General features: G+C 51.4%; 1 protein-coding gene across 1 annotated transcript in view; it reads right to left on the reverse strand.

The window, feature by feature from the left end:
- LOC138491791 (transient receptor potential cation channel subfamily V member 6-like) overlaps nucleotides 1–13,827 on the reverse strand; it is a 372,724-nt gene that overhangs the window by 53,591 nt on the left and 305,306 nt on the right. Inside the window, exon 12 of the mRNA XM_069618499.1 lies at nucleotides 6,416–6,482. Coding sequence (XP_069474600.1) covers nucleotides 6,416–6,482 — 67 coding nt within the window. The remainder of the gene's footprint in view (nucleotides 1–6,415; nucleotides 6,483–13,827) is intronic.

The following is a 13,827-nucleotide window of genomic DNA, read 5'->3' on the forward strand; positions in this document are numbered from 1 at the left end:
AAGTTGTTGACTATGGCTATCGTAAGCCCTCACAATTGACTATGCTTTCAAGGGCTGATGGGAGTTTTTGTCAGACATCTGGAGATCCAAAGTTTGCAGACTCCTGACATTGAGTGCTATGATGATGGCATCTTGTCATGAGCACTGCTCCCGAGGAGCCAGGACAGGTCCAGCATCCTCGGAAGCAGGCCCGCCTTTCATTCTTCCGGACCCAGCAGGCCCCTACAGGGGCCCTTTGGACCGTGTCCTGGCACCTTTGGCGGCAGGCTCATAAAGGGTTTCAGTCCCAGCGCCATAGGCGCCGGGCTCGTATGGGTAAACCATGTCATAATGCTTGGGTGGACTTACCTGGGGCAGACCATGCTGCATACTCACCCAGAGCAACCCAGTCAGGCTGAAGTTCCCAGCCAGCAGGGCTGAGAGGAACTACTTCCTCAAATCAGGAACTCTTTTCTTACCTGGGTGGGGCTGGAGGAAGAACATGCACCAAAGCTCTGCTACACTATTTAAACCACGCCCGATGGATTTCACGTGCTTCGCGTTATTCTGCAGCAGCAGCAGGACGCTCACCGTGTCGGCTCCTGCATTCCTGGTCCGGATACATCCTCAGCCGAGCAGCAACCTGGGGTTAAGAAAACACGCCGGAATTCATACGTACCTGAATTCAACCTCCAGAATCCAGTCTCCGAGACCTGCAAAGAAAAGTTCAAGGTTAGAAAACGTGCAAAACGCCTGCAGCCGCGCTCGCTTACTTTATCCATCCTTGATCACTCCAAGGCTCACCGCGGCCTTCACTCCGGCAGCATCCCCGCATCTAAAAGGGAAAAAGACATTGTTAAAGGCGCCCATTTGGATAAGGTTACAGTTTAACTATTACTTACCGGCCTCCGCATGTGCAGCAACGGCGGCATCCTCCACAGCATCCCAGCGCCTGAAAGGGAAAAAGACATTGTTTAAGGCGCCCATTAGGATAAGGCCACGTTTCAGTTATACTTACCGGACTCCGCATGTGCAGCAACGGCGGCATCGTCCACAGCATCCCAGCACCTGAAAGGGAAAAAGACATTGTTTAAAGGCGTCCATTAGGATAAGGCCACGTTTCAGTTATACTTACCGGACTCCGCACGTGCAGCAACAGCGGCATCGTCCACAGCATCCCAGCACCTGAAAGGGAAAAGACATTGTTACAGGTGCCATTTTGGAAAAGACCATAGTTCAATTATACTCACGTGTCTCCGCACGTGCAACTGCAACAACATCGCCCAACGGAGTCTCAGCATCTAAAGACTATTGCAAAGGGACTCTAACCTGCACATTGAATTCATCCAATGACGTAACTGGACTCCATGCGCCCCTGCACCAGAAGCAGGATGGAGAGCTCACCTTCACCAAGCCAAAGGTAAGAGCTCGCTGAGACTTGTTGAAAGCCTAGAAGTGGGAGAAGCAAGACTGGGGGGGAACCTCATCCTATCACTTGGGTATTTACCCCTTTTTTTCCCATCTACAGAAAAATACCTCACAAACCAGGCAGTTTGTATTCGGAGGTCCCACCCTGAGCACATCCCGAACCCAGGGTCGCAGTCCAGCCTGAGTCAGCGCCTCCGTAGGAACCAGGTGAGCGTTACACATCTGTATTCCAGAAGGCTGATTATTCAAGCATAATTTATGGAATGTGGTACTTTGATGTTGTCAATTATTCATTATGGTGCAGATTCTCTATTGGAAGTCACCTTAACCTCTATTGCAGGTGATCACCTTTTTAGTGTGAGTCAGCGGTTTCAGTAAGATAGTTGCCACTATTAGAAATAAACAACCAAAGGATGTAAGAAGAATTAGGTCTCTCTCCGCTTTGCATCTCATCCGGAATATGACAGTAACACCAAAAACGGGTGATATTTTTTGTCCTATTTTAAAATGCCACCTAACCATGAGCTGGGATTGCATGGGATATTTGCAGCATGAGACACAAATATGCCATGTAGCCCAAACCTCAGCTCATAGTTAGGTGGTATTTTATTTTAAAAGTAGGAGATATCAAAAATAGCAGATGACTTACTCTATCCACCATACCTATAATAAGGTTCTAAGTTGAATAATAGCAATACAGAGGTATGCAGAAATCACGTGGCTCTGTTAATGGACACTCCATTTCCAGACATCACCACCGCCACTATCCCCTCCTCCTCCTCTTCCTCCTTCTTATCCTCATTCACCTTCTCCTGCTCACCCTCTCCCTCTCCTTCTCCTTCCCTCCTTCCTTCTTATCCTCATTCACCTTCTCCTGCTCTACCTCCTACTCCTCGTTCCTTCTTCTTATTCTCATTCACCTTCTCCTACTCTCACTCCTCCTCCTTCCCCACCTCCTTCCCATCCTCATTCTCATTCTTCTTATTAGTATTACTATTGTTAGAATTGTCATTATGATTATTTACTTTTATTATTATGATCGTTATTTCTCAAGTGGGTTGCATGTTTCCTAGACAGAAACACACACACAGATCTTAATAGCAGAGTAGGAGTACTGGGCCTTTGAAGCGTGGCTCCATTCCTCTGACTAATTTTGACACAAATACCCTAACTTGTATGCAGCTTAACTCTTGATTTCTTATTTGTATTGCTGCCCAGTGCCTGTGTTAATCCTTTTTTACAGAACATAGTTCCCAGATATTATAAATTACAGCAGACATATTATCTATGAAAAGACACAGAATCAGATGTCTTAGCCTGTCAATCAATGGCATCTAGTTGGGGGTAACACTCACTTTATCAGCTAAAAGTTCATGTCTCCCATCACCCACCTACACAGCCAACTGCGGAAGAACAATAATAGTGCATCAAAACAATGTTTTGAGGAGGTGGTTTATTTCGCAGCTAGGAGACTATTTAGGTGAGGGACTGCCCACCTCAGGAGGATGTCTGAGGGAGGCAGCAAGCTTTGAGTAAGACCTAACTCTAAGAACTTAAACATGCAATCAACGGGGGAGAGAATACAGTGTGCAGCAGAGCATTAAACCAAAGAAAACGTATCAAACAACGCAAAGATAACGCATGGGAGGGAAGAACCTATTCCTTATGTTTGTCCCGGTTGCGCTAGGAAACTTGTGCACACATAGTCAACACTTGATCTGCTCTGGCCGGCTACTAAATCTTCCAAACATCTATCTCAAATACTTTTTTAAAATGAATATGTAAAAGCAAAGAAGATCAGCAGGTTGGAAGGATCCACCTTTTCAGCTCATACAGACTTCACTGAATAAAATTAAACATCCCAGGATCCACAATTCTATTAAAAGTTGAATTTACTAGAACTCCTTCTAATGGATGAATAACAACTATGATACTGAACCAGGCAGTCGTCAATGTGAGGCTTGATACCCAGTGAGACAAACTCAAGAGTGTATCTCCCAAATCTTCACTCTATCCAACCCGATCACCATATCCAAGCCAATTGCCTCTTCCTCCTCTTCCTCCCCCTTCTCTTCCTACTTTCCTCTCCCCGCCTGCTCCAGTTGGGAATTCACATGATGGGGCCATTTAGCATTGACAGAAGGGTTCCCCAAGATTCGACACACTCAACATGTTTGTTTCAAGTAGGCATGCATCTGCTCACAAATCTACACCAATGAACCCCAAACCCATTTCAGAATTGGTTGCAAAATGAACCATCAACCAAACTCATGTCACAAACTGCCTATCCACATGCATCCATGGACACGAGGAAGCAGCTTATGCATCTATGGACATGAGGAAGCAGCTTATGCATCCACGGACATGAGGAAGCAGCCTATGCATCCATGGACATGAGGAAGCAGCCTATGCATCCATGGACATGAGGAAGCAGCCTATACATCCATGGGTACAAGGAATCAGCCTATGGATGCATCCATAGACACGAGGAATCAGCCTGTGCATCCGTGGACATGAGGAAGCAGCCTATGCATCCATGGACATGAGGAAGCAGCCTATGCATCTATGGACATGAGGAAGCAGCCTATACATTCATGGGTACAAGGAATCAGCCTATGGATGCATCCATAGACACGAGGAATCAGCCTGTGCATCCGTGGACACGAGGAATCAGCCTGTGCATCCGTGGACATGAGGAAGCAGCCTGTGCATCCGTGGACATGAGGAAGCAGCCTATGCATCTATGGACATGAGGAAGCAGCCTATACATCCATGGGTACGAGGAAGCAGCCTATGGATGCATCCATAGACACGAGGAAGCAGTCTATGCATCCATGGACATGAGGAAGCAGCCTATGCATCCATGGACATGAGGAAGCAGCCTATGCATCCATGGACATGAGGAAGCAGCCTATGCATCCATGGACATGAGGAAGCAGCCTATGCATCCATGGACACGTGGAAGCAGCCTATGCATCCATGGACACGAGGAAGCAGCCTATGCATCCATAGACATGAGGGAGCAGCCTATACATCCATGGGTACGAGGAAGCAGCCTATGGATGCATCCATGGGTACGAGGAAGCAGCCTATGGATGCATCCATAGACACGAGGAAGCAGCCTGTGCATCTGTGGACATGAGGAAGCAGCCTTTGCATCCATGGACACGAGGAAGCAGCCTATGTCGAATTGGCTTCAAAATGGAAGCAACCTTTCTATGCTTCATCATCCATCCCCAGCATTCTTATGCAAGGGCTGCTGCTAGGAATGATCACCAACTTATCCCGTTCACTCCCGAATAAATAATATTACAGCCAAAGATCAATGGCAACTTCTACTATAACACATGCTCTACTCGTGTTAGACCTGAATACACAGCCCACACTCCAGTCATGAGCACCCTGGCGTACCGTAATTCCCAAACATCACTCTATAAAAAAATAGGTTTCCCTAACCAAACAGTTCAAGCTAAACCACCACTCAAACTCAGATATAAACTCAAAATCACCTTATGCATTTAAACACTAAAAATGCACTGGTTAGCCGACACAAACCTCTGGGAGCATAGACCCCACTACCGCTGAAGAATGACGAGATACTGCCCTCAGAAGCACCTCTGAGGCGTACAAAACAACATCCCCATTGACAAGTACACCCCCAGAGGGTTGGCGTTGTCAAAATATATGTTTTCTGCCAGATGTCCCTATAGCACTTGGCCATTTACTGCTCGTCGATAACATCATTTCGATTGCTATTGCCAATCTGAAGAGTAATGGATGGGAGGTTCTGAAAAAATCTTAACCACCAACGTTGCTCTGGCAACCCATCAGCCCATAGTTGTTCAGTCAGTCATGCCATGAAGGGGAAAGGTCATTTGCAAATCAGGCTTGGTCCCACCACAAAGTGAGAAGTCCTGCCTGAATCGCCAGGTCACATTTTGTCTGCTCTTGATCACAAGCAGCCCCGAACGCTTTGGGCCTTCTTGGGCATTTTCCGAGACATGCAACCTGTGGCTTCAAGCTTTGGGCCCCTCTCTGGGTATATCCATGCGACTTAGGGTACGCAATCCAAAACCGAAGAGTGATGGAAGGTGTCCAATAAATGCTACTCACTGGCACTGCTTATGGCAACTTCACCAGCTACTCTTCAAACGTTGGCATGCAGCGCTGTAATGAACCCAATGCATAAATACATGAAAAATAACAGATGAGCAATCTAAGGCTTATTGGTCGATGGAACACTAAAAGAGAGTGCTGGTGTCTGGCGCAGGTGGCCTGCATTCACATACTATGCAGAAAATATTCCCACTAAATAACCAGATGGTGCACGGACATAAAAAATAGACATCTTCTGATGTTAGTTAAAAATGCGTTGTGATTCTCAAATTGCGTTGGTAGAAAACACCGTCCAACGCTATTACTGCTACCACTATTTGGTCCAGCGGTATTACCGTTGGATTAGACGTGGTGGAGTAAGTCCCCAATTTTTCTTTTGTCCATAGGACTCAATGGGGCCTTTTCGGTGGAATTACTGCAGCGATAACTGCGCAGCAGTAATTGTGCTGAAAATGGGCGGAAAGTCGGCAGACTTACTCATAGCTGGAGGTGACTCCTCCAACTTTCTGCCTAACTCGTAGTTGGGCGGTGCGGTAATGCAGCGATAACGCCATTACCGCTGCATTGTTACTGCACTGCCCAACTCGTGATGAGGCCCTAGCTACTCCCTGCCATGGGTGCATTCAAGGTCTTTATAAAAGAAAGGGGCTTTTAAAGAGAGAGAGAGAGAGTGGGCGAGCATGCTGGCGGACTGTATTTTGTGCATGAGGCTATATATTTTGAAAAACAAAAACCATCCATTCAATTCATTTGTTACCAATGTCAAATTAAAGGAACCCGGCAGCTGAATGATATTTGGTAGTTCTTTTTGTATAACATGTTTGGTTGTAAGAAACTGGGACAGTTTGTACAGCAACAATAAAAAAAAAATGTGTCTGAACATTAGACTTACCAGAGGTGAAACCAATGACGCAAATTAACACTAACGTGCACCATTGCATAAGATCAGCAAAGATGATCTAAAGTAACGAGAAATAATCAAAGACAGTGCATTAGTCTAATGCCCTAAACCACCGGGCATTCATGCACGACAATAAACAGACAAGCACTTGGCAACAGTACATTCCATAAAGTGGACTTACTTTCCATATGACCAAATGCCAAAAGGAAAATGGGACATTACAGATGTACCCAGATTCAGCGTTTGGTGGTAGGTTCCCAAAGTAGCAATATCATAAAGTCGGTTGGCATTAAATCAAATGACAGATTCAAGGTTAATCAAATGTTGCTGAAACATGGGGTCTACCTGTTTGCTGTAAATTAGAGTTTAGATGCTAATTATGGAAGGTTGGAGGCCGGTGCACCACAGCACACCGGTTAGCAACGGGTCTCGGTGCTCACACTTGCACAAGCGAACATTCATCATAACATCATGTAAAGAGAGTGTGCGAGGACACGTTGCGAAGCATGCTTAAAGCCAGTTGCTGCTCAACAGACGGAAATTGCGTAGCAATCATCATTACGCAGGCATGGCAGCACCCGAACGAGCCCTCTGTTTACCTGACATCATAGTAAATGTGTGGTGAACATGCACTAGATAAGGGCTTACAGCGGTTGTCTTGCAGCGCACCTATGGATGATGTGTAAATGATCTGAAGTTGGCATAATCAGGCTAGGAAATGGGCCGAAACAAGGTGGAGCAGAACACGGGTAAAGTTTGTCTTGCCGGAGCTCTGCTGCATCCTGAGGCCCTGGGCTACACCAGGAAACTCCCAGATATGCCCTCAAGCCGAGCTCTCTCACAAGGCTTGGCACAGGAGACTAAGGGGGTAATTCATAGAATTCAGCGCACAAGTGGCGCACGCGGCTGGCGCACAGTGTGCGCGTGCGAATCCCTGCGCCAGCCGCGTGCGCCAAAACCCATTTCCGCGCACAGCGTATTCATGGATTCCAGCTACCAAAACCAGCCGTGGCGCACAGTGGCGCAGCGACCCTGCAGCAGCGCCAGTTACGCCCCCAAGAACGCCTCTCGCGCAGGGAAAAGCTATCAAAATCCCCAATCCAGCGCAAAGGGCTGCGCTAACCCTGTACCAGCACGGCAAGCGGGCTACGTGTATCACTGGGGTGCGCGGGAAGTACCTCACGTCATTTCAGCTGGATACGTGCATTTCAGGGGTGCGCGGGAAGTTCCACCCGCGATTTCAGCAGGGTACGTGTATTTCAGAGGTGCGCGGGAAGTTCCACACGCAATTTCAGCAGGGTACGTGTATTACAGGGGTGCGCTTGAAGTTCCACACGCGATTCCATCAGGGTACGTGTACATCAGGGGTGCGCGGGAATTTTCACACGTGAATTCAGCAGGATATGTGTATATCAGGGGTGCGCGGGAAGTTCCACACGCGAATGTCCTGGCTTCGTGTATTTCGAGGTGCGCGGGAAGTACCTCACGTCATTTCAGCTGGGTACGTGCATTTCACGGGTGCGCGGGAAGTTTCACACGTGATTCCATCAGGGTACGTGTATTTCAGGGGTGCGCGGGAAGTTCCACATGTGATTTCAGCAGGGTATGTGTATTTCAGGGGTGCGCGGGAAGTTCCACACGTGATTTCAGCAGGGTACGTGTATTACAGGGGTGCGCTTGAAGTTCCACACGCGATTCCATCAGGGTACGTGTACATCAGGGGTGCGCGGGAATTTTCACACGTGAATTCAGCAGGGTATGTGTATATCAGGGATGCGCGGGAAGTGCCACACGCGAATGTCCTGGCTACGTGTATTTCGGGGGGGGGCGGGAAGTTTCACACGCGATATCAGCAGGGTACGTGTATTCCAGGGGTGCGCGGGAAGTTCGGCACACGAATGTCCTGGCTACGTGTATTTCGGGGTGCGCGGGAAGTTCCACACGCGAATCTCCAGGCTACGTGTATCTTGGGGTGCGTGGGAAGTTTCACACGCAAAGTCAGCAGGGTACATGTATATCAGGGGTGCGCGGGAAGTTACACACGCGAATCTCCTGGCTACGTGTATCTTGGGGTGTGTGGGAAGTTTCACACGCAAAGTCAGCAGGGTACATGTATATCAGGGGTGCGCGGGAAGTTCCACACGCGAATGTCCTGGCTACGTGTATTTCGGGGTGCGCGGGAAGTACCTCACGTCATTTCAGCTGGGTACGTGCATTTCAGGGGTGCGCGGGAAGTTTCACACGTGATTCCATCAGGGTATGTGTATTTCAGGGGTGCGCGGGAAGTTCCACACGTGATTTCAGCAGGGTACGTGTATTTCAGGGGTGCGCGGGAAGTTCCACACGTGATTTCAGCAGGGTACGTGTATTACAGGGGTGCGCTTGAAGTTCCACACGCGATTCCATCAGGGTACGTGTACATCAGGGGTGCGCGGGAATTTTCACACGTGAATTCAGCAGGGTATGTGTATATCAGGGGTGCGCGGGAAGTTCCACACGCGAATGTCCTGGCTACGTGTATTTCGGGGTGCGCGGGAAGTTTCACACGCGATATCAGCAGGGTACGTGTATTCCAGGGGTGCGCGGGAAGTTCCGCACACGAATGTCCTGGCTACGTGTATTTCGGGGTGCGCGGGAAGTTCCACACGCGAATCTCCAGGCTACGTGTATCTTGGGGTGCGTGGGAAGTTTCACACGCAAAGTCAGCAGGGTACATGTATATCAGGGGTGCGCGGGAAGTTACACACGCGAATCTCCTGGCTACGTGTATCTTGGGGTGCGTGGGAAGTTTCACACGCAAAGTCAGCAGGGTACATGTATATCAGGGGTGCGCGGGAAGTTCCACACGCGAATGTCCTGGCTACGTGTATTTTGGGGTGCGCGGGAAGTTTCACACGCGATATCAGCAGGGTACGTGCATATCAGGGGTGCGCGGAAAGTATCACACACGATTCCATCAGGGTACGTGTATTACAGGGGTGCGCGGGGAGCACCACACGTGAATTGCACGTTTGGGTCCTCCCAGGTGTTCCCTCTACACCCTCCACGGCCCCTGCAGGTGGCTCACACCACAGGGACCTACCCTGCACATGTCCTGCAGGCACCCCATGGCCATGCCCCCCAGCCAACCCACATGTCAACTTGCACTACTGCCCACCAATGCATGTCCCCCTGCACCCCCAGCCACCAGGGGCACCCTCCACCAGGCCCCCACCCATGTCTCCCACCACCCCCACCCCCCAGCAGTGCAGGGGCACCCTCCACCAGGCCCCCACCCATGTCCAACTCATGTTCTCCACCACCCCCATCCCCTAGCAGTGCAGGGGCACCCTCCACCAGGCCCCCACCCATGTCTCCCACCACCCCCACCCCCCAGCAGTGCAGGGGCACCCTCCACCAGGCCCCCACCCATGTCTCCCACCACCCCCCAGCAGTGCAGGGGCACCCTCCACCAGGCCCCCACCCATGTCTCCCACCACCCCCACCCCACAGCAGTGCAGGGGCACCCTCCACCAGGCCCCCACCCATGTCTCCCACCACCCCCACCCCCCAGCAGTACAGGGCCACCCTCCACCAGGCCCCCACCCATGTCTCCCCCCAGCAGTGCAGGGTCACCCTCCACCAGGCCCCCACCCATGTCCAACTCATGTTCCCCAGCCAACATGTCATCACAATCTAGATCCCTGGTCCCTATGGTCAGCCTCCAAATGCAAAACACCCACCCGAGTATTGCATCCACCCACTCATAATTGGCAATTACATGACAAAACACCAATTGCAAGTTCCGAAACAAACTCATTTCCCTCACATACACCCAATGGGTGTCAGTGAATCTCAAAACCCATATCATGATATGCATGAAACCAATGAGATACTACACATTGAAGTTCAATAAAAAAATATGTATTAAAGGAAACATAAATAGAATCAAAAATAAAGAAACAGAAATGGGAATGTACAAAAATGAAAAGAAGCATGTCCGTGAAAAAAAGCAAAACCAAAAATCATAATCCAAAGTAATGGTGTCCAAAGTCACTGTCCACAAAAGAGAATCCAATGGGAAATAATAATTGAAAGCCATTGCTCCATGGTCAAATTGTGAAAGAAAAATACAATCCAACATTGAACTATGTACATACGAACAAGCCAGGGTCCATTATCCCAACAAAAGAAATGAAACCTATCTAACTACATTAACTAATAAAATAAACTATATACAAAAATGTGGCCAATGTCCAAAAGGTCCAAAATAAATCCAAAAAAAAAGGAAACCTAACACTACCTACATAACTATGTACAAGGGCAGCGGGCTAGTTTGATGGCTCACTTTTGGATGTCCCAGGCCAGGGCATCATCGAACTCCTGTTCAATGTCCCGGAGGCGGTCCTCCTCCATGGCCCGAGGGTCCGCAGGGCCGTTGACGTGTCCACCTCCAAACCCCTGCGGATTGCCTCGAGGCACTCGGCCCGCCTCAGGGCCCTCCGCATGGAGTTCTCCGCCCTGACCATTGTGAGCCGTGCCTCTTCCGCCCGCTGCCACTCCGCATCTATGGCGTGGCCCAACTGCTGCCACACGGAAGACACTCTCTGTCCTGGGTCCTCCTGCCCTCCGGCCGATGCCTGCCCCTCCGATGTTGAAGGCCCCGAGCCTTCATGGCTCCCACCACGTTGCTGCTGCTGCTGTGCCTCTGCCCGTGCACTGCCTCCTGCTGCCTGCACATCCTCCGCCGGCTGGGGTGCAGTCGTTGATGTGGCCACCCCTGCTGGACGTCCGACTCCCGACTGTGGCAGGGATGCCTCCTCCACCAGCCTGGCCGCACCGTCAGAGGCAGCTCCACAGGGCACCCAGGTGACTGATGGGTGGGAAGATGGCACGGAGGACGACTGGTGGTAAAACTGCACGTCCGAGTGTCATCGCGTGTGATCGGAGGGAAGTGAGCGTACACGCGATTGGCCTGGGTACGTGTGTTTCGGGGTGCGCGGGAAGTTCCACACGCGATTAGCCTGGGTACGAGTGTTCCGGGGTGCGCGGGAACTTTCACACGCGATTGGTGGAAATCCACGTGTGTTCTGTCATCACGTGCAATGAGGGAAACACCCGCGCGCGTCACGTCACAGACGTGCTCACGCGCTAAGGGCCTTTGGTCCAATGAAATCGTATATGCGTGCTGACGTGCATACGCGCTAAGGGCCTTTCCTCGAATTACACGCAGACATGCAGGATTTTCACGTGCCAATTCACTCCGTATCAAGCTGGCCACGCATAAGCACACGGAAGACCACGCTCCTGCCCAAAAGGCAGAATTACTGCCCCCCAGAGCCCCGAGCAGCCTCCCACGAGCCATCTGCTGCTGCCTGCCTGCCTGCTGCCACCGTGCCCTGCCATTTGGTGCCTGCACATCAGCCATCTGCAGGGGTCCATTTGCTGTGTCCACCCCTGCTGGAACAGAAGACTCCCGACTGGGATACCATCGCTCCACAGCCCAGCCCCAGGACCCAGTTGCCCACCCACTCCTGCCTCTGGGGTTGCCATGTCGGGCACTGAAACATCTGGCACCACTTGCAACCCCCGGCCAGAGAGGCAGAGGAGCACCAGCTTCACTGCCACCGAAGTTGGTGTCCTGGTGGAGCAAGTCCTGGGGCAGTATGATGCCCTCTTCGGAAGTAAGCGCGCCAACAAGGACGGACGGACTCGGATCTGGACGGACATCGTGACTGCCATCAACGCGGATGGGGGGGAAGTCCGCGACTACCAACATGTCAAGAAGCGCTGGGATGACTGCAGGTCCAGGACCCTCTTGAAGGCCTGGCGCCCCGTGGAGGGGGGCCGGGGCCGCATGAGTCCCATCCAGATGAGGGTCTTGGAACGCGTAGGCCCAGCGCTCCACGCCCAGATCCTTGAGAGGCAGACCCGTCTGGAGTTGAGCGGTAAGTGGCCAAGCATTGCTGTGTGAGACAGGGCATGTCGCAGAGTGCTGGTTGTCTGATACTTGCCTGTATGTGTGACATAGGCCATGTATGCATGTGTGTGTGCAGGGACGTCATGCATGTGAGACCAGTAATGTGTGAACCACACGGTTGGTGCATGTGTTCAAATGCAACATGGGTTGCCCTATGCGGAATGGCCACATGAAAGCATGCCAGTCTCTGTTCCTGGACATGGGTGGGGGTGAGGGATGGGTGCTGATGCCATGTACATGTATGCTGTCCATGTCTGTGTGTCTGACCTGTGTGCCTGTGACTTGTGAATGCCAGGGATGCATGACACATGTCTGTCGCAATGTTCAGGTTCACTGATGCAGCCTAGTCATCCTTGTATCCACTGCCTGTGGTGTACGAGGCCAGATGGATGAAACTAGGGTGAAGTGTGTGCATGTGATAGGCATGGCCCATGATGCATGTGAGTTCCAAAACAACATTGTATGTTCCAAGAATCCCTTGGACATGTATGCTAATGTCCATAGCATGTGCCATGCCTGTTACCGCATGTGTTTTACCTGCACTGAGCCATGTGTTGTGGAGGGACATGATGGAAGTGATCTTTGACAGTGCCACTCATCTGCTATTGCTTCCTGTCTAGGGGACCATTGTACAGTACCCTGATGCTTGTGTTCTATGTCTCCCTCTACACAGCGCCACGTGAAGAAGAGGGCGGAGACGGCTCTGTGGAGCAAAGCGGTGGGGATGCCCCCACGGCTGCAGCAGAAGGGGTGGGTGAGCCCCCACAGGGGCTTGCAACGGCGGAAGACGGGGTGGAGCCATCCAGGTTGGTGGTTTCCACAGAGGAGGAGGAGGCCGCTACTGAGGCGCACATGGGGCCTGGTGGGGCCATCCCTGCTGGTGCAAGTGTTGCAGTCCAGGGGCAGGGGCAGGAGGCAGCACAGGTCGCTGTGGAGGGGCCTGTGCATGTCACTGTCCCTGACACTGTGACTGCACCGCCATGCACCAGCAAGGATGCCCAATCCCAGGCCCGTCCGCAGGTAGGGGGGATGTCCATGTCATCTGACACCCCTCCACCTGCGGACGAGGGGACCCCTGGCCGTATGGAGAAGGTCCTGATTGGTGTCGCTTTGCGCACAGGTGCAATTCGTGATGAGGTACGTGCTTCCCGGGAGGAGCATGCACGTCATCACGGAGAGCACCGTGCCGACGTGGCCCAGTTGGGATCGGCCATGGTCGGGGGTTTCCTACATGTGTTGGCCAATCTGGCGACCCTCTCCTCCTCTGTGGAGACTATGCACCAGTCATTCTCCATGCCGTCTTCTGGCCCAGATGCCACCAGGGCCCCCTGTGGACCTGCCCCGACCAATGCAGCCGGCTCGGTGGGGATCCCATCCCTGCCACAGTCGGGAGTAGGAGGTCCAACAGGGGTGGACACACCAGCAACTGGACCCCAGCAGATGG

This window comes from Ambystoma mexicanum, chromosome 10 (genome assembly GCF_040938575.1).
Source record: "Ambystoma mexicanum isolate Mex_15411 chromosome 10, UKY_AmexF1_1, whole genome shotgun sequence".
In the NCBI taxonomy this organism is placed as follows: domain Eukaryota; kingdom Metazoa; phylum Chordata; class Amphibia; order Caudata; family Ambystomatidae; genus Ambystoma; species Ambystoma mexicanum.